This window comes from Mytilus californianus, unplaced genomic scaffold (assembly GCF_021869535.1).
Source record: "Mytilus californianus isolate M0D057914Y unplaced genomic scaffold, xbMytCali1.0.p SCAF_3, whole genome shotgun sequence".
NCBI lineage: Eukaryota > Metazoa > Mollusca > Bivalvia > Mytilida > Mytilidae > Mytilus > Mytilus californianus.
Window position 1 is genome coordinate 18673408 of NW_026262679.1, and position 21562 is coordinate 18694969.

The following is a 21562-nucleotide window of genomic DNA, read 5'->3' on the forward strand; positions in this document are numbered from 1 at the left end:
ACCCTGTATAGGACGGACAGGGTTAAACAATATGTCCCCGGCATTTTGTCGTAGGAGCAAAATGAATATGTAACGTATATGATGATGTTCTATTGAATAAGGCATTTGGTGACAAAATATCTTTTGGAGAAAGCAGCTTATACTTAAATGGTAATCGGGAGATCTTAAATATAGCAATGCCAGTAATCCAACATAAACATCATTTGGTCTTTGATGGAAAATTGTCTCATTGGCGATCATACCATATCTCCTTATTGTATAATGCCTGTAGTTAATACACTTTTGCTGTAATACCTGTTTTCTTAAAAATGAAAACTTTTACCGAAAACAAGATTATACTTCATTTTGGGTTCAAGGGTTTTAAAGACCTACATTGTGGACGAATCTAATCTAAAACATTCATTAAGTTGTAAAAAAAAATTGTTTCTGTTGATGCGTGAGGCAATGTAATAACGATTCACTTTCAGTTCACATGGCAAAGGGTTCTAATGAAATCTGTCTCATGTTAGATTCATTTTCCCTTGTATTACAGATGAGATAATGGGTTTACTTATTTGTTTAGATTTTTACCTGGATAATAAAATGTAATTTGAAGAAAATACAAACATTTAAGAAACTTTAAATCAGATTAAGAACAGACCATGTTTATTTTAAGAATTATTAATAATAACATTTTAAAGACTGCTGTTCAATTTGAATATAGGATCATTCTAAATACAAATGTGGTAATTTTCTTGTGTAATATTACCCGTATATATATATAGTGCCTTATGTGGTAAATAAATGCATTAGTTGTACATGTTTGTTTAAGGAAATAGTATAGTTTGATAATGTGTTTAACAGAACTGTTTCGAAATACTATTTTCGTGGAAATTTGTCCATTCATGAGAGTTTCACGTCGAAACAAAAGTTGCAATGTAATACGTATTTTGGACAAAGATCAGTTAGTAATACCATGCGATTTGCAGGAATATATCACAGGTAAACAAATAGTGATTTTTTGTCTATTTAGTATAAATGCATATGTTCAAGGTTAAAAACATTTTATTGACCAAATGAATGATTTGTATTGGTGACCAAAACATTTGTTTGATCCAACTGAGGTGACCAACAGCTTTGTCTCCCTTTTCATTGTATACCTTTTTATCCAGTTTTCAATAGCAGCAAGTTGTTCAAAATTCTTAAAAAAATCTGTTTTTCCATACGCGTTTGTCAGGTCTTATTGTAAACAAATTCAACACAAAAAACATACTAGTGAATATAAAAAAATATTGAAAACTGAGGAGAAAACGTTATAATGTAATATTAACATGAAAAAAAGAAGATTTACCATGTAAATTGTTTATTGTTAGGTGGACCTTAACTTATAAACGATATCAAATTTCCTGTTCTACCTTTCCGAGTTTGATATACACAAGAGAACAATTCAAATGATTTTTAAACATCTTATATTTATGATATTGATTGTTCTGTGTCATCTTATATTTGGTACCGATTATCTGTCATTATGACCGTAGGTCAAATATACTTGAGAATCCTCTGAATATACTGCCGAAATTTATCCAAAGGAACTTACTTGAAATACAGCTTATATAAACAGTAATAACTGTCCTTAGATAATTTAGTTTCACACCGGAAACTATTTAAGAAATGAATGCTTCTTTTTTGTAATTTTATTGGGGTGTAAAAGTGTTGACCGAAGCACATTTTGTATGAAGCTTTCGCGCTTCATTCTAAAAATGTGTGCACGATCAACACTTTTACACCCCAATAAAATTACAAAAAGAAGCATTCATTTCTTATGATTACATTTTTATGCTAATAAGACCATGAACATTTTTTTTTATCAAGTTTTTCTTTTATTTATTACCTGTACACTTTTTTGTGGAAGCACGTGTCATCACGAAATTGTAACATTTCATTTTGATATGAAGGTTCACTTTTGAATGACGCGCGATTGTTGTTAGCCAATCAAACTAACGGATTCTCGTCAAACATACATGTAATGTAATTATATACTAATAGATAATCTAGTTTCACACCGGAAACTATATACTAATAGATAATCTAGCTCATCGGGAACTATAGACTAAAATGTACGACAAAAGAGACGAGTTGTCGTTCCCTGGTGTTAATTTTCCTTTGCAAGACTGGACGGTGATGTTCCTACGGTGTTTATATATCCCAACTCGTTCGCTATGCCAGTGCCTAAAGTTACGTTATAGATTTAAATTAACGTAATATGTGTATCACTGCATGGTAAATTATTAAGTCAAGGATCTCGTTATTACCACACTTAAAATTACTTAAAACCTTTACCAAATAGTCTCGTATAGATACAAAGATTTAGTTTGGAAGTTTGGTTGTACCTGTAGCAAACTTATAAATAACGGGATATAACATCCTAAAATTTATGGTGATGTTTTTTTTCGGGCCCGCAAATTTAGATAAAATCTATTGTAAGCTTATCGATCCTTTAAATAAACTTGCTTAATAAACTTATTTTCAGAGGTTATCAGTTTAACATTGCAATTAGATCTTGGAATAGTATTTTCATCTATTCTAATATTGATTTTCTTAATTATCAACAAATTTTAAAAAACATAGATAAATATGTATTGATATACAGTTATAAACGGTTCTACATCCTACCGATACTTATATTTTGGCATTGCACAAGGTCGTGTTTTCCTAGACTGCATGTTTATGACGTCTTTACACTATAAATCCCTTTGATGTTTACTGATTAATATCAAGTTTGTCTCTAATACATAATTTTTTTTATTGCTTGAAAATAGCTTTCAGAAACTCTCAGATTTGTACTTTGTGTGTTTAGTAATCTTATTGGTTGTGTATTCTGTTTTGTATCATTTTGATGAATCAAGCCCTCTTCAAATGATTTTTATAATTTGTTCTTTTGTTGTGCTGTTGCACCGCTATCCCTGGTTAGGGGAGGGTTGGGCTACTGCAAACATGTTTAACCCTGTCACATTCTGTCGGTAACTGTCCCAATGTCGGCAGACTGTAATTCTGATGAGTGGTTGTTACTGTATATCATATTTATACTATTGCTTATAATCTTGAATGGTTACATGATATATTATATATAGAGACAAAAAATAGTACAAAATGAAAATCATCACCACGACAGCGTGTATACAAAAATGAAAGACGACCTAGACCATAAATTGCATCCTCTGATTTCATTGGAGTTATTACCCTTAAATGACGCCGGACATTTTTGAACCAATTTTGCATTTCAGCATATATTTTCTTATAAGTTATTTTAGATACCAAAAAAAAAAACCAAACAGCAACAATGATTAATAATTCAATATCTACTAAAATGCCAATAAGATCGAAACTATCAATTAACTCTTTATAGGAGTGTATAGATTTAAGCTTGGCTAGAAGGAATATCATATATAAGCATTTCTTGCCTGAATTATCTTTCTTGTAGCTTTTTAAATAAATCACATTGGTCCTCACGAAAAGGGTATTATTCAAAATATAGACTTTCTAATTTCGTATTACCCACTCTAAACAACCTCTTTACTTGACTGATAAATCCACATATTATAACGTGTCCGGTTAACCCCACCCCATTCTGTATGTGCCTGCCTCATGCCTCATGTCTCGCGCCTGCAATACAGTGGTTTTCGTAGGTTTCTGTCTGTCATATTTGTTTTTTCGTTTATTGTTTTATTATAAGTCAGGCCGTTGGTTTTCTCGTTTGAAATATTTCACACCTTTGTGTCGCACCTTTTACATCTGGCAATACGGTATGCATGGGTTTTTCTCATTATTGATGGTCGTACGGTCATCTGTGGTTCCTTACATCCACCGTAATTTTGGACTCGGGTGGATAGTTGTCTCGTTGGCAATAATACCACTTCTCTTATTCTATACATAAGGAACATCTGAAAAGCTTTCATAATTCATTCACAATACAACTTTTATAGAATGTTAAATAGCGATAATGTGTATTTAGTTTACGCTGATGTCTAACATTCCTAAATAATTTGGAGAATTTTATATTTAACAAAATAAAATTAACTTTGCTTACCTGAAACAATATTTAATAAAACTTGAAATACGGTTTTATGTCTTTATTTCCAAAGAGCGCATGTAAAAGTGACGCTTATTAGAAATAACTTTTTAGATTCGAATTTGGAGACTGTTTCAGGTTTGTCCAATCAAAATTAACATTAATCTTAAGCATTTTGTTTAAAGGTTTAAAAAACTAGTTTTGCTCATAGTACATGTAGTATTCATGCGTTAATTAAGACAAGTTTTTTATCATTCAAATTAAGTTTAATGATTTGAGATTTTAGTTCATATCACTTTATATTGCACAAGTATGTAATCGTACAAGTTAGTACTCATCAATAAGTGAACTCATTAGTACTCATTATCTTAAAGTCCGTACTCAATTCCAGTACTCAGTAAAATGTATTATCAGTTCCAAGTTACTTGACATCGAAGGATAGTCCCATTGACAGTATTATTCAATTCACTGCTAACTAGCTAGCCATGCCGGCAGACTTTTAGGTTTTAATTTTTTTTAGAAGTGTAATAGCTGTTAATGGCGAACATGTTAAAGTTTTAGTTATAGTTACCAAATTAAAAAATGTTGGGTATGTGTAGATACTGGTAAATTAGACATTCTAATTCAGTACAATAGGAGATAGAAAATTCAAAACTATAGTGCATGTTTTACCACAATTACACCACTCTTTAATACTAGGTGTTGTTTTTTGAAAAACAACAAAGCAAAATTAAATTTTGACAACAATACTTTAGAAATTTAGACAATAAGTAAACTTAGTATAAGTGAAGGTTTAGTAAGAACACTTAAGGCAGTAATAATACCAAAATTTTCTCAAACCGTTTTTAATAAGTGTATCTGTATCACACCAAAAACCAGGTTCAACTGTACTTTTAGAGCCACTTCCAAATATAGAGCATCTAAACATACTAGCAGCAAAGTCATTGGTAACTGTTAAAAACGGTAAAGAATACATTAGTTTACTTAACCCAACTGACAAAAATGTAAGGTTAAGGGCACACAAGAAAATTGCAAAAGTAGAACAAGTCAATACTGAGCTCATACAGAACTTTGATGAAAGCTCTCCCGATCTGTTTCATCAGTAAACACACCATATGCCAAGTAAGGTCTCGGAATCTGACCTAGAATTTGATTTGTCACAATCTGACTTAACAGAACTAGAAAAAGCAAAGTTGAAATCATTTTTGAAAGAAAACAGAACACGTTTTGCCACAAATCTAGTAGAATTAGGTGAAACAGATGTATACAAACACAATAGAAACCTTTAAAAATTACACTGAATGATATAAGTTTGAAAAAGTAAATCCGATAACGAGTGAGTCCTTGTATGCCCCAGAGCTGAGACTACTATAACCAGAAGTCCATTACTAGTCTCAGGTTAGTCTCAGCTCAGAGTTAATGTGGGTCTCATTGGGGTCTAAGCGTGACGCGGGATTGCCGATTTTTTGTAAGCGTGACACGTGAAAGTCAAATTATTGTGGCGTGAAAACGGGAAATGAAGTCTAGCGGGATACGGGAAATTACAAAAAAATGAGAATTGCTTACGTACATAGTGTAAACGGGATACGGGAATCTGACAAAACAGTAAGCGGGATCCGGGATCAGACACCCCCAATGAGACCCCCGTTAATGTGTCCTCAGTCTAGCCACTGAGAGACATATATATATGTGTATATGATCGTATATTACACTCATTCTCAAGTTACGGTGGCTAAGGCATATGCTTAAATCAATTATAATAAAGGTTACAAAATTACATTAAAACCTTTCATACATTATACCTAAATAAACCTGTTAATCAAAACTGCTATTCTTTTCTACTCACAAACATGGATAAAAAATTTACCAGCTCTTAGTTTTGGCGCCTTTAATGTCCAATTTTTGACAAAATATTTACGTGATCTGCAACTGACTGTTTTAAACATATTAAATAAAGCCAATGCTCATCAATATACTTCAAAATATTGAGTTGTCTAAATAGAACAACAGTTTTGACTTTCAAATTCACTTCTGATTACCATGGTCCGAAATTCATATGACCGAATCAGCCAAATCAAAACTGGGTCCGTTTTTAAACTGTAGCTGTTCCTTTTACTCTATAAAATCACTTTCTTTGATTTATTTATTTTATCTCTGTTCAATGCATTGTAAGCAAACAATTTATGGCTGATAGCTTTTTTTGAATAATTGCAATGAAATATGAAAAAGGTTTTCCCAAAGAAATGTTGGCATGGTAGATATTTTAAACTTTTCATAGACCTGTGTAAAGGTAACGTAAATATCAATAATCTAACTTATAAAATTTTAATCCGAAATTCTGACTTTAAACATTGAAAGTTTTTTTAATGAATGTACAACGAATTTATCAACTCAGACATTTGTCTACCATCAAATAAGAGACAAAAATTTCAAATTTTTAATTGGTAACGTAAATATCAAAATGCAAAGATTATGCATCAAACATGTTAAACAATTCAACAAATATGTTTTATTTATTTGTGTTCATTTCATGAGCTTCAAAGTTGTTCTCAATTCTAGTTCTGTCCTCTGGGCTTATTTTCCAAAAGCGTTTGCTCTTGCCGGAAGGCTCTAGATGATCAAGTTTATAGAAGACGTCTGATTTTTTGCACCATATCGTGTCAGGTGAAGTTGGCCATCTAAACATAGCTTTCGCTCTTTCGAGAAAGGTAACCTGTACATCTTCGTCGTCCATATCTAAAATTTTCCCGATGTACCACTGACCTTCATAAACACATGCAATAAAGTCATCCACTGACACTTCTACTATTATTAGTTCATGATAATCTTCATTTTGGATCTCATTACTTTCTTGCAATTCGTTTTGTGTGACTGTTTCTTCTGTGTGACTGATATGATATGTGTTACCTTCATATGTCTGTCTATGCCAGGATTCACAGAATTTCCCTTTCAAGCATGTGTCACAGTAGCATGATGTTTCTCTGGTGCAAAGTTCGGCCGTCTGTAAGTCATAGGCTACAGCATGAAACTTCATTGTTCCTTTAATTGGCTTCAGCTTTAGTTTATTTAGTTGGTCGAGCTTCTTCTTGCAATCTTCTTTTTTTACAAACAAAAACTTCACTTCTTTCATGTTTGAAGTTATAGACCAATCAAAAAATTCTTTTGGATCTTGAATAACAACTGCTCCTCTCTTCACTGCTTCGTCAGCCATTCTTTTGATTGTTCCACCAAGACCGTCGCAAGGTCCCTTGCCATGCCCAGCCTCAAAATAATTCCAACGGGCCTGAATTCCATAAACTGATGAATGATTTGCAACGAGGTCAAAAATGGTTTTATTGCGGTATTGGCTTGATGGACTATCCGTCCAGTAGTGGACAAACTCGACATTTGGACAGATTTCCTTCAAGACTGGAACTAAAGAATCAAGAAATGTGCACACTGTACTGGTACAATGAGAAAGTTCATCAGAAATTATTGCGATGCTTTTGTGTTCTAATTTTGATTGGCCATGGAAATATACAACTACTGGGTGTATGGTGACTGGGGTCTGGTTCCAATAGGCACTCTGTACCTCTGCAAGAGACTTACACGAATAGTTCACTGCAAAGTCCATTTGGACTAAAATTTCTTTCTCTTTAAGGCTATCTTTAAGTGTTTTGATTTCTCTATATTGACACCGTACTCTGTCAACGTGACTTGCAAACTGATTCATTTCAACTTTCATCATCTCTATAAATTCATTCTTCTCTACTGTATTTTCTATAATCTTCATTTTCTTTTTATCTTCAACAGCGACTTGTTTCCATACTCGATAAGCCACTCGATTTTCTAGCAGCTGGTCCATAGAACGCTCTATTTCAAGACTTTGACCTATTAAGTGTTCAGGATTTTCTCTTACGAAAATGTTGTATTTCTTAAGGGTCTGACACTTGAGGGCCATATTCTGATGTTTAATACATAGGCAGGATGTTCGGGATATGAACTTTGCTGTTAAGATATGGCGTGGACGTAAACGACAAAAGGTTGCTAACGAAATTTTCACTTGAGGGTTTTCTGCAGAAAATTTCTTATGTAGATCAGCAAGATAATTTGTTAGAATAATTGTTTGCTTCTTTTCTCCCTTCGAAATCTTAATTGCATCCCCTTTTCCTGGTTGCATGCGACTATTATCTTCTCTGCTCATGAAATCTTCAACATCTAAAGCAAGCTGTTTGACTGCACAAATACGTCTGTCTGGTCTTACCCGCTTTGTGGACACTTTTGTCAAAGTCTTTCTACATATACCAGTTCCTTTACTTATAGCAAGATTGAGTCTGTATTTCTTTGACAACTTTCCAGACACTAGTCTAGCTATGGACTGTCTCTCATACATGGACGAAGTTGAAGCTCTTGCTTCTGAAATTTCGTGCAACACCACATTCTTCAACATTAACTTTCGCTTTACCCTCTCTCTTCTTCTGGGTGTCAAATTTAATTCTCTCAGTTCTAATTCAGTTTTGCTGTTAGGTGTACAAGGTTCAGATGGCCTTCTAGTTCCGGAATTAATCTTAGTGCTGAGCCTTTTCAGTTGTCTGTGTAACGAAGTCAGTAAGTGGATAAATAGTTTTTATTATGTAATTACAAAGTTAAGACTGTTTCTAAAGTTCAAATGTTCGATTGTTCACAACTGTCTTTAAAGTTGAATTGTTCGAATGTTCATATCGTCACACGGACACCTGATCGTATAGTGGTATAACTGTTCGGTCCTGACTGAGTAATTCGGATGGTTAGTGAATTAATTCCAGCCTACCCACAAGGGGGGAGACCTTGGCGGAATCTCCTGTCGGAATCTATCTGTACGAATCTATATCGTTCGAGTCCAAAGCTGGATCTTATATAGTTCAGTGGGGTCATCCATCGTTACACAATGACCCATAGCTGTTGGCAGGTTGCGTAGTAGTCTGGTTGTGGAGTAATACTAGTCTGTGGTTAATTGTCAAACTATGCAATTAACCCCTGACGGATACATGTTATTTCACAGTAGACATGGTCATTTATTGGCTGCAGGGTATAGGTCTATAATATTCGTACAGATTGTTATTAAGTGTCTAAAGGTTACATGTAATCGTTTCGGATTTGCTGTATTTAGTTACTTCCTGATGATTAACGTATGGAACACAATTGTGTTACATCTGGACTTTGCTTTTAATTTTTTCAGAAGCTTTTCCTTTTCTACTTTCAAACGCTTCATTGCACCATGGGCTCTAGCTAAAGCTCTTGTATTTTTCTTTTTTCCTCCTTTCCTCCTTCCAACAAGTGGCAACTTTACCACCAATGGGCTACCTATACTTTCATAACCACTGCTTTCTGTAACAGATTCATTCAAAAACCATTGCTGCTGCATTTCTTTTGCGTCTATGTGTTTGGTTATGGACTTTTGCTCTTTCGTTTCTTTTTTTTCTTTCCTTAGTTGGCAATTCAGCTGCTGGAACATAGTATTTAATCACCCTGGCTGATTCTTTCTTTAAATAATTCTTTCCCTCTTTCAATTTCTTTCTCTCTCTGTACTCTTTTTGGATTTGACTTCGTGACTTAGCCATGTATACCTGAAAAAGGAGTACATGTTGCATCAAACTGAACTATAATGTTCCAGTTTTATGTTAATTTAGTGATATCAAAATATGAACTATATTAACAAACACTTTGTTTTGAATGAAGATAGGAATAGTAAGAAGTCTAGGTAGGTAAACATAATGTATGTTATAATAATGTAATAAAAAATTTACCTTTAAGCAATAATAAAATTTTGATATCTACGTTACAATTAGACCCAAAGGCAGATTAGTTGTAGTAATTGGTAAACTTGTATGTATTGTTTTTTGTTCATTTTGTTATCTTTATATAGCATAATATAAATGTTGAGATGCATTTTTAGCACGTTTTATTGATTTGATTGCTTAATTAATGGTGAAATTCCACGACAATTCTAGCATTACTACGCATCTTTTTAATGCAGCTACAGTAGAAAAATATTCATTTCTATGAATTTTAACCACTGAAACTAGCATCATATATCTATAAACCAACTTTAAAATCACAAAGACAACTTTTTTTTTATTGTATTCACTCTATAATTCAGTTATAGTTAGTAAAATATTTACGTTACCCAATCGTAACGTAAATACTTTCCCCATTCAATTAACTTGTGTAAATGATCAGTACAAAAAGTGTATTTGAAAAAGACAAGAACTAAGCATGGAATACAATTAAACTGCTACTTCATCAGTTTATTTCAAAACGTAAGAAAAAATATATATCAAACATCGTCATAGTTACCTTGCTCTTCTATTTGCTTTTATCTCTCTACTGTAATGTATGGATATGTAACGCCATGAAATCTTGTAAACAACGTGTTAAACAATGACGTCATAGACGCTGTTTTTGAAAAGTGCTAAAATGATGATCAGTACCTGGGTCCGTTCCAAAGGTATATTTTGTATCGTAAATATCCGTAACGTAAATATGTTTGGCTAGATAGTAATTCGTTGTTAATACTAACTGTTTATGTAGAAGACAGTACAGATGTCAAAATTGTACATATACTTCCACCTCTCCAATAACTAAGAGCTGTTGACATTTGAGTTATGTGTTATTGTTGTGTCGTGCAACACGTAAATATCCCCTGTTTTTATAACCATGATCCTTGGTATGGAAAAAATGCAAAATCAATGTGAACAGAACAATTTTGCTATATTTGATATTTGTCAGCTAAAACAATGTGTCTAAGGAATAAAACAAATAGGTTTTGTTTACTATAACTACATTTAATGCAGTGCTAACGTCGTTTAAGAAACACATTAATTCAAATAGTTTGGACTTGGTGACACCGGAAATTTAGAGTTCGTTGCAATCTGATTTTTAAAATGTGTTATGTGTATGCATTTTACAAGTATCAGTTGAAAAGTATGATAATTCTTCAAATAACTGCAGAATTTTTTGTGCACAAATAACTCAAATAACACGAGACTGAGATTTTAATAATTTGATACCTTGCCGTGGGCAGTAACGTAAATACTGTTTTTGACGTTCATAAAGCTGGATTTTGTTTAAATTGTGAGAGTTACATGTGGAAAACAATTATTTCTATCTCCGCACCGGTATCCCCTATCCGACTATATATAGAAATGTACAAGTCTGTGGTTGAATATGTCTTTTACACTGCGGTACATAGAATTGCGACCCTAAATTGAGAATGAGTGATATATAACTGTCTCTGGTCTAGCTCTTCTTTCAGTTTATTCGCCGGGAATTGTTGAAATGAAAGTGATCAAAAGATTAAAGAAATAAGTTTTGAATTTTGTGATTTTTTATTAACTAGATTTCTATAAATGATCCAATAAATGATAATCTGGGATATTTATGTTTATATTGCCGTTCCCGCCAAAAATCAATAAATAATGAATATTTATGATTGATATGTGACGTCACGTAAACAAGATGGCGGATACTGTCACTGTCGATGACAGATGCGAGTATGGATAATCACATATTAACGTATTTTGTCAAAATGAAATGGATTTAAGAGTTTTTCAGGACAAAACTGTATTAATATGGAGGGAGATGACATAATGTCGTTATTCTGTGTGTGTGGTAAGTAAAGATGAACGCTAAAACAGCTTGCCGAGATTCACAAAATATATAATTTTCATTCATTTCATAAATAATAAACTGCAATATTCGATTTCACATTTATGTGAACCTATGTAAAATGTCAACACGAACTGTATTTTTCGAAAAAGGGAGAGGTTCATTTTTTAATGTCTAAAGCCTTTGCGAAAAAAGAAAAATCAATGTATCCTAAATGGTCCTATAAATCATCAGTATTTTTAATTATTAATCACAAATAGATGAATAATTGTTAAAAAAATATTCCTAATTTTGGATTTTAGTGCATAAATCCAAAAGAAAATTTCAATTAACAGCAGCGACCTTTAACAATGTTGAGTGTAATTATATAAATTGCTAGATTGAAACCCCAATAACTGAATAAGTACCTGCGGAACCGTAGCTCTAAGACTAAGGTCCTTGTGATATTTTTTGACAATTTGTGGTCTATTGTCTGCAAATTGTCAAAAAATATCATAAGGACATAAGAGCTATGGTTCCTCAGCTACCCCAAAAGCTGACAAATTTAAAGTTTGCACTACGTACTACTATTCAGTTCGCATGGATATTGTCATTTCCATCATGGGAAGTCCATTCTTTTTCAATCTCAGATTTTGTAAAGTATTAAATAGAATAATTATTCAATCTGTGTTAACGACGTCATAGAACAATGGTTTTTTACAGTGACTTAATAACATGATAAAAATAAAGGAGATGTGGTATGATTGCCAATGAGACAACTATCCACCAGAATTCAAATGAAGTGAATGTACATGTAAGCAATTACAGGCAACCTATGGCCTTCAACAATGAGAAAAACCCATAATGGGTGGTCTGCTATAAAAGGCCTAGACATGAATTGTGAAACTCAACCGAGAATACAAACTGCCTAATTTGTAACAAAACAATTAATGAAAAACAAATATGACAGACACAAACCAACGACAACCACTGAACTACATGTACAGCATAAGTTATTTGCTATAAGCATTTTGACATAGAAAGAGAAAATTTACGAGAAAGTACACAAATTCAAATATATAAAAAGATAGAAAAAAACCATGACAAACAGCAGTAAATGACAACCACTTTCAGGCTACAGGCTTTGGGCAGGTACAAAAACAATAGCAAGGTTCATGACTAAAGACACAAAAACTCCTACATTTTGTATCCAAGAGTACTCACAGTTTCTAAAAGATACAATGTAATTCAACATTGTTCAAAACATAATTTCAACTAATAATTAGAATACCATGATTTCCTGAAGCTAGTTTATCAGTAACATACAATTGTCAGGCTTGTAGGGTCATATTAATGTTTTTTTTACATTCTCTTGAATTTTGATATTTGTATTATTACATGCAACATGAACTGTCAATGTCCATTTTTTGTACATGTACTTTGGCAACAGTTGCATGTGTATGTGTACAATCTTTCAAAGCAGCAGCACTTACAATGTATAACTACATGTACAATGTACATGCAGCTGCATTTTACTGAACACTGCTTTCCGAAACCAAACTTACAACTTAAAACAAATTGATAACTTTTCACAACCCTTATTGCTGTTTTAAAATTTTAAAGTGAGACATACCCCTCCATACAATGTAAGTGCTGAAAATTGGAACCAAAATGGGTTATAGCATTTCAATGAGTATTCAATCTATTAGTTCCCAACCTGTTTATCCAAAATATTTTTGACCTAAGGATTTTTCTTGATTTTGATTTTTTAAAGACAATGACTAAAATTTTGGAGATGGCTGATTGAAACCAAGAATTGGACAATAGGAGTAAACAGATACACATGTATATATATGGTTCCTACAATGTCAATGTATATCCATTTTTTGTACATGTACTTTGGCGACAGTTGCATGTGTACATGTACATTGTACAATCTTTCAAAGCAGCACATATACATCAGAGCTCCAGATAAGCTGCGTATTTGCGTGATCACGCAATACAAATGATTAAAAACCCAATGCAATTGCCCATTGCAGGGTTCAATAACCCAATTAATTCAAAGGAAAACCCAATTATATGCCAAAACCATGAGTTTTTAACGCTTTTATTCGCTATCGTTTGTGTTATTTACCCTTATCTAATTACAATCGTCGCGTAAATCTATTTTTATAATATTTATAATTGGAAATTTCCTTTCGTTCTAAAAATAGAGCCCTGCATCAAGTAGCTGAAATGGGTCCCTGTTGGAATTTTCCGTTGCTCAAAAGGTACACGTGTTTATGAAAACATTTCGATCTTCTCGGCGTTTATCCAATTAGCGTTTGTCATGTTTTCATATTTTTTTCGAATTGCTCGGGACTTATCGTAACATACAATGAATTAAAACGAAAGTAAATGTCCGGTAAAAATATTGAATAGAAGCATGTTTTCAGCTTCTTTTTGATAGCTGAGGACAAGTTATGATGATAACAAGACTCATCTAGTGTTTTATGAAGCGTCCGTCGAACGCACGGGCGTGTTTGCGTACCTTAACGAGAACATTGCAAGAACGATAAACACGGGGTTTCTTCAAGAACGAAATCATTAGGAAAAAGTGAAAGGCCAAATTAATTATGACATGATATGTAGTTGGAAAGCATCGGAAACCAAAAGTTCTAATAAGGGACAACTTAACCCAGATTTATGTTAATTAAATTAAACAAAAACATTCAGGTATAGTTTTAGTTTATATATTATTTTTTCATTTTTAGTTGATGAATGAATACACATATCCGTTTTTTTACGTCAATGCAGCTTGACACTTTCTTTATTTTGGTATAATTGTTCTGTATGCTTAAGGTAGCTGTCTTATTGGCAAGTGTTATTTATTTATTTAATGTTGCAGAATTATTTGTAAATTGAAGTTGAATGTGGTGTCCGTAATTAAGCCATCCTTTAAACCTGGTCAAGGTTTTGGGGTATATCTTAAATCTGGGAACTACTTATTATTTTTATTAAAAAGTAGATCTGGCAAATAGGTGAAAGGACTGGCAAAACTTTCTTACAGCACCTGAATTTCACATAAATTACATAAAAATCTTAACACTAAGCCACACCTACCCCAAATAAACTGTAGGATATCATATGGGATCTAGAAAGGTAATTAGTTACTGTCCAACTATTGATACCAGCTGCAGTTTATATAAGTTGCGAGAAAATACAAAACTGGCAGAACGTTTAAAACGGGACACAAATCAAACGTACAATTGCTCGTCAGTGAATAAACCAAACAAAACAGCTAGCACATATACAAAGAAAGAAACATATTAAAGATGGAAAAACATCTTGGGTTGATATAATGTGATTATAACATGCCTAAATATTCAATATTGTGTTGATGAAAAAACCCAATACATTAAGGAGCTTGGTGGTGAAAAACCCAATTTGATATTTGCTTGAGGGGTGAATCGGAATTGATAATGCAATTAAAAAACTCTATCACCCAATTACATAAAAAAATGATGGGTAAAAACCCCAATTTGTGAATTCTTATCTGGAGCTCTGATACATGTTAATATACGTAGTTGTCTGTAATAGTCACAACTTATGATATGAAAATTAACACAACCTGTAATAATTAATATTAGAATAAGATGTGGTATGATTACAAATGGCAATGAGACAACTATCTACCAGAGACCAGATAAAGTAGATGAGAGCAACTTTATGTCACCATACAGCCTTCAGCAATGAGCTAAACTCATACTGTATATTAAACTAGAAAATACATGTGACAAAATGTAAAACAGTTTGAATTAGAAAAACCAAAGGCCTGATTATAATTAATGTACAAAAACTAAAAATATATATGACAGACAGCAACCAACAACAAACACTCAATTTAATTACTGCATCATCACATACATGCACATAAACATTTTAGTACTTAGTTCAATATCTGTAAGGAATATCACAAAACACAAAATTACATGTAAGCACCATTTCTTATAAACTATATATAGCTTTGTAGATCTCAAAAGGATGGCCTGTTCACAAAAATTATGACCTTCATATACATTTCTTTGTACATTTAAATATACATTTCCAAGTCAATTACATCACAGAAGTCTGGCCTGTCATGCTTTGTTAGCCATTGGTTAATATTTCACCAGCATTTAATTAGTGAACAGCAGTTACACATTTTTTTATTCATAACACATCTCCACTGGGTTGCTCTTACATCATGAGATGTATAATATGAGAGACAAGTGGAAAAGCTTTGGGTCCTCAAATTTTAGACGCCTCAGAAGTACTGTGTGTATGAGAAAAACCTTGATTATTACTAACCTGAACTACAATGTATCACTTAAAGGGCTATTTATCATTCATTTATTTTTCAAACGTTTAACACCATGTTTAAGATAACAATTTCTGTTCAATTTCTGAGGCTTTATTTTAGCTTTTAATGTTTTATGAATTTGTATTTTACATTTGCATTTCATAAACCATGTATACAGCTGTATACTTTGGTTATAATACCTTGTACCTTGTACAATATCTTTATTTTTGTAAGCTAAGAAACAAAATAATTTTTTACTTGTTAAACAGTAAATGTACATGTACATTAAACATGCAGCAGTAATTAGTGTGAAAGTTTCTTGACCAGATACATTGTACATTTACATTTATAATGACGTAAAGTTAAAAGAAAAAGTACCCTGGTATTTTAATAATATTGTCACGATTGTCCATATGAGTTAATAGAACTTTGTTTTCAAGGACAATCAATAACAGTTCTATGTCCCAAACAGCTGACCATTACAATATTTCATAAAATGATCAATTATTTATGTTCCCAAAGGCTTTGTTTTCTTGGCACAAACTACTAATTTCTATATGACGATGTTTATCATTGAGAGACCAGCAGCTAGTGTATGTGACATCCTATATCTAATTAATTTTAGAATCGTAATTTTACGAAGTTTTATTCATTTCCACAATGGAGCTTACACAGAGGTCTACACTTGAATTGAAATAACATGGGCATCTCTGTCATTAAAACTTTCTGTCGTTTTAACTATTAATTGTAAACTTGCGTGCAGCTATCTATTTCTTTTAACAAACAAAATTTTCTATAAATACGATCTATCTATGGTTGAATTTTGCAATTTAATACCATTAGTCAGTAAGTAAAGTCCTTTGAAGTCAAATTCTTTGAAATGGCCCTTACACCTGTGACAAAAGTTATTTTGAAAAGTACAAATTAGCTAGCCTACATATAGTGAATGTTTACATTTTATCAACAATGTACATGTATACATGTACTTTCTATACATTTTTAATTATACCTAGACATGTGTACAATGTACATTATACATTGTATTTACTCTAATATTCAAATCTTTTTCATTTCATAGCATGTGACAGCATAACAAAATGAAAACAAACAATATCAACATCATTTTTATCTACTTTAATGGAATGTATATATGTAAATTGTCTTGATTATTTCTACATGTATATATATGTGAAATGTATTCATACATGTACATGTAAAGTTAATAGAATATATATGTTCATCTAAATTGAAAAGCATTTGAAAAAAAATAAAATAATAAGTCATACAATAAATACATGTACTCCAAGAGTTTGAATGTCAAAAAATATTTAAAGACTCAAGAGTGATTGAACAAGAAATGGACCGTGTGTACAAGCATAACAAGCATGCATTCATTAATGTGCTGTCTGAATGTATATATTACCAGTAACCTGTACCTTAACTTGGCTAAAGTAAGCTTGTGTTCCTATATACAATTTTACCCTTAAGTCTGAATTATTTGCTACATTTGTTAATGTTATTCAATATTCATACTCTCATAACTACTGATTTTATATTTACTTTGAACATCTATGGTAATTATGATGTGTATCATCTAATAGATCCAACAGTTTATTTATTATATCTAGATGGACAATGTATATAACGCATTGATAAACATGTAAAAAAAATGTACATAGACCTGTATAAATGGTACTTATAAGATATAGTCATATAGAAGCATACATACATGTATATATGATGTATTTTGAAAATATAATAGGAAAATGTATAAGAATATCAAACAGGACAAAATGGAATGGGCTGTAACATGAAATGTAAACAATATATTAAGAACATCTACCGTTCTTTCTGTGCTACCAGTAAAATCATGCATTGTTTTGTACACTTAACATGCTAAAATAACAGAAAAATGTGTATAGAACATCTAAACTGGTCAAAATAACAGGAAAATGTATCTAGAACATCTAAACTGGTCAATATAACAGGAAAATGTATCTAGAACATCTAAACTGGTCAATATAACAGGAAAATGTATCTAGAACATCTAAACTGGTCAAAATGACAGGAAAATGTATCTAGAACATCTAAACTGGTCAAAATGACAGGAAAATGTATCTAGAACATCTAAACTGGTCAATATAACAGGAAAATGTATGTAGAACATCTAAACTGGTCAAAATGACAGGAAAATGTATGTAGAACATCTAAACTGGTCAATATAACAGGAAAATGTATCTAGAACATCTAAACTGGTCAATATAACAGGAAAATGTATCTAGAACATCTAAACTGGTCAAAATAACAGGAAAATGTATCTAGAACATCTAAACTGGTCAAAATAACAGGAAAATGTATCTAGAACATCTAAACTGGTCAATATAACAGGAAAATGTATCTAGAACATCTAAACCGGTCAAAAAAACTGGAAAATTTGGGTAGAACATCTAAACTGGATTCAAAGTGTATATATATAGTGCATCAGAAAAATGTGTTTAGAACATCTAAGCAGGACATAATAACAGGAAAATGTGTTTAGAACATCCTAACATAACAAAACAACAGCAAAATATGTTTAGAACATCTTAACCATGTTAACCTGACAAAATAACAGGAAAATGTGTTTAGAACATCTCAACTGGCCATGGATTACAAGTGTATTCATCCAAGAAATGTGTTAAGAATATCTAAACTGGATTAATTACTTTTGTTTATACATTTTTTTGTAAATGTACAAGTTTAATAAAATTTGGAGTATTGCTTAACCTTTTTTTGTATTTTTCAGTGAAAAAGGCCAGACTGATAGGACCATCAGGTAAGACACCTACAGTTATTCATTTGTAACATCAGTTAATGTTGGATAAATCACTGTACGATAGGATGATCTATGTTGAGATCAAGTTGAACTTGGCTTACATGTATAATACAATGTATCCGGTTGACTGTCGGGGAGTAAGGGGGAGTAACAATGTGGCAAAATGTTTGTTTGTTATCTTTTGAACCATATATGTTCAACTTTTACCAAACTGTTTGTTAATGGCCTACAGGATGGACACACATCTTATTGGTTTTTAGGGTCAAAGGTTACGGTCATCCGCTTTTGATAGACTGAAATTTGGGCAAAATTCTGGTTTTAAATGTTATGTATGTTTGAACCATACATGTACAATGTATATGAATGGCCAATTAATACCAAACTTGAAATGATAATATTGAGGTCACTAGATCAAAGGCCCAGGTGACATCAGCAATTGAAAGACAGAAATGCAATGGACATGAAGGGAAGTGGATAAAGATAATGGGACTGTTTAGTAAATGACTGAGTTGTTGTTTTGTGGATACCCCTGCATAGTGAACAAATATACAACATAAACCACTGGTCTTTGTACATATAATTTAAGATTTTACTGAGAAGATCATCCCTTTGTAATGTTATAATAATGTGCTATGGACTTTTGTGTACTGGTAGTAGTTGAACAATTTTACGTTTATGAAATTAATGATAGTATAAAGAATAGATTTGAGTTCTGGTTTCATCCATTTCTCAGAACAGATCTAAAGTACAAAATGTTTGTTTTGATGACAAAATAAACTTATTTTTCATTTAGGATAGTGATTATGAAATATTGACTAGTTTTAATGAAATTGACTCGGTTTTGATGCAGATTATTTCTTTATTACATGCTTTCCACCTTATTTACATTGTGTAAATATGTGCATGTCAACAAATTATATTCAGATTACATCAGCAAAGCAATAATTTAGAGACTGTACTTAACCGGTATGCTAAATTTTATTTTTATGTGATATTCCTTATTGAACCAAATCCATTGTAATAACACAGTGGAACTGAAGATCAAAATATGAGGATAAATAAGGAGAATGTGGTATGATTAATTACCAACAAAACAACTATCCACCTAAGACCAAAGGAAAAGGATATACAGCTCATCAACAATGAGCAAAACCATATAGTAAACAGTAAAACCCCCTAACAACAAAAAATCTGAAATGAGAAAATATGAGAGAAAACTAACAGCCTCATTTAAGCTAATAAAATTAAAAGGTAAAACAATTGTGATCAGACACTTAGACAGCAACCAATGAAAATCACTGAACTGCTCTCCTTGTTTGGGGCAGAAACACAAGCAATGATGCAGGGTTAAACAAATTTTTACTTTCAATTTATTCAAAACAATCCTGTGTCTGGATTTTAATGAAGAAACAAATATGCAATATTTATACTCATTTACATGTAAATGGATATATACAAACAATTCAAGTATATTTTGGTGTTTTCAAATTTAAGTGCATTTTATGTCCTTAAAGTCATTAAACATTGTAATCTAATTACGAATATGGTATAACTTAGGTACTCTAAAACCATATTTTGTATATAGACATGTAAGAAAATTAAATTCTGCAGCCGTTGTTCAATAAATGCATGTAAATTCTAAATCCTACATGCATGAACCAGTAACTTTTTTCCCTGCAAACCATGAACCAAAGTACATCAAGTGGTCAGTTTGTAATTGTAGTAAGAAAAAAATCAACAGAAAATGTTTGCTCTTAATTTCTAGGATCTTGCATTGACATACCCCCTAAACCGGCATGTGCAGTGTGTTCTTTGAAGAAAGTAAAAGATTAAGTTAATAACTCAACATACAAGATTGATTTTTGACAGATCAGAAGAATAAACAAAAATCAATTTTATACTCAGAAAATAATTTCTGCATAATCAATACCAGGCAGTAAAATAGACTTGTATCAAATATTTAATTGGTTTTAGCAGAGAGATAATACTATCATGATTATACACAAAGTAGATTTTGTTGATTCCATGGACTGGACCAGTGTCAGGTCTGCTGTGTACATAAAATGGAAGGGAGGAGAGAAGGTTAGACAGTCTTCAAAGTTTTTTAAGCAGTTCTTTAAGGATGTACATGTACACACCTCTGAGGAGCCAAAAATTTCTAGAATTAAACTTTTTTTTTTAACCTGATTTTTGGGTTTATATGGTTGTACATGCTGTAAGAAAGTAATTGATGAAGAAAAAATCATATGGTGGTGCACTTCTTTTTTTGCTACAGCCATTTGAAAATACCCTATTTTTGATGATTTTCCCATTTTTCATCAATTTTTACCCATTTTTGGGCTATTATCATGAAAAAAAAATCACAGTTTCACAATTAAACTTTTTTTCATACTTTCACTTAAGATGAAGTGGACCAATCTGAATAAATTTAACTTAAAAAAATATAGTTTGGTGTTGATATTAGAAAGTTTCATAAAATTTTGTTGCTTATTTGTGTCAAATTGATTTTGTAAATTTGGGATTTTTCTCTCTATTTTTTTGAAAAGAAAAAACTGATATGGGATGTACATATTTTTGGTAAAATCATTTCTTTGTACCCCTCACCCATTATTCAACATTTTGGCTGATGACACTGACCGGATTGGTTATAAAATTTGAAAATTTTATTACTCAAAATCTACTTATTGTAAGTACACAATTTTTTCACAGCTTTTAGTTTGATTATATTTTTTTTTAATTCATTGATATTATCCACTTGTATCACACGCTTTGG

At 31.9% G+C, this 21562-nt stretch overlaps 1 protein-coding gene across 12 annotated transcripts in view; it reads left to right on the forward strand.

The window, feature by feature from the left end:
• The first annotated feature begins 804 nt into the window (after positions 1 to 804).
• Positions 805 to 21562, forward strand: part of LOC127734058 (protein unc-13 homolog B-like) — a 166763-nt gene continuing 146005 nt past the window's right edge. For 5 of the 12 annotated variants that reach the window (XM_052243657.1, XM_052243656.1, XM_052243658.1 and 2 more), the window contains exons 1-2: positions 809 to 981; positions 18760 to 18789. In XM_052243657.1, the coding sequence (XP_052099617.1) occupies positions 831 to 981; positions 18760 to 18789 (181 nt within the window). In that variant the 5' untranslated portion in view covers positions 809 to 830. Of the gene's footprint in view, positions 982 to 11518; positions 11678 to 18759; positions 18790 to 21562 lie in introns of those variants that run through there. The other 7 variants (XM_052243663.1, XM_052243661.1, XM_052243662.1 and 4 more) reach the window with 3 other exon arrangements.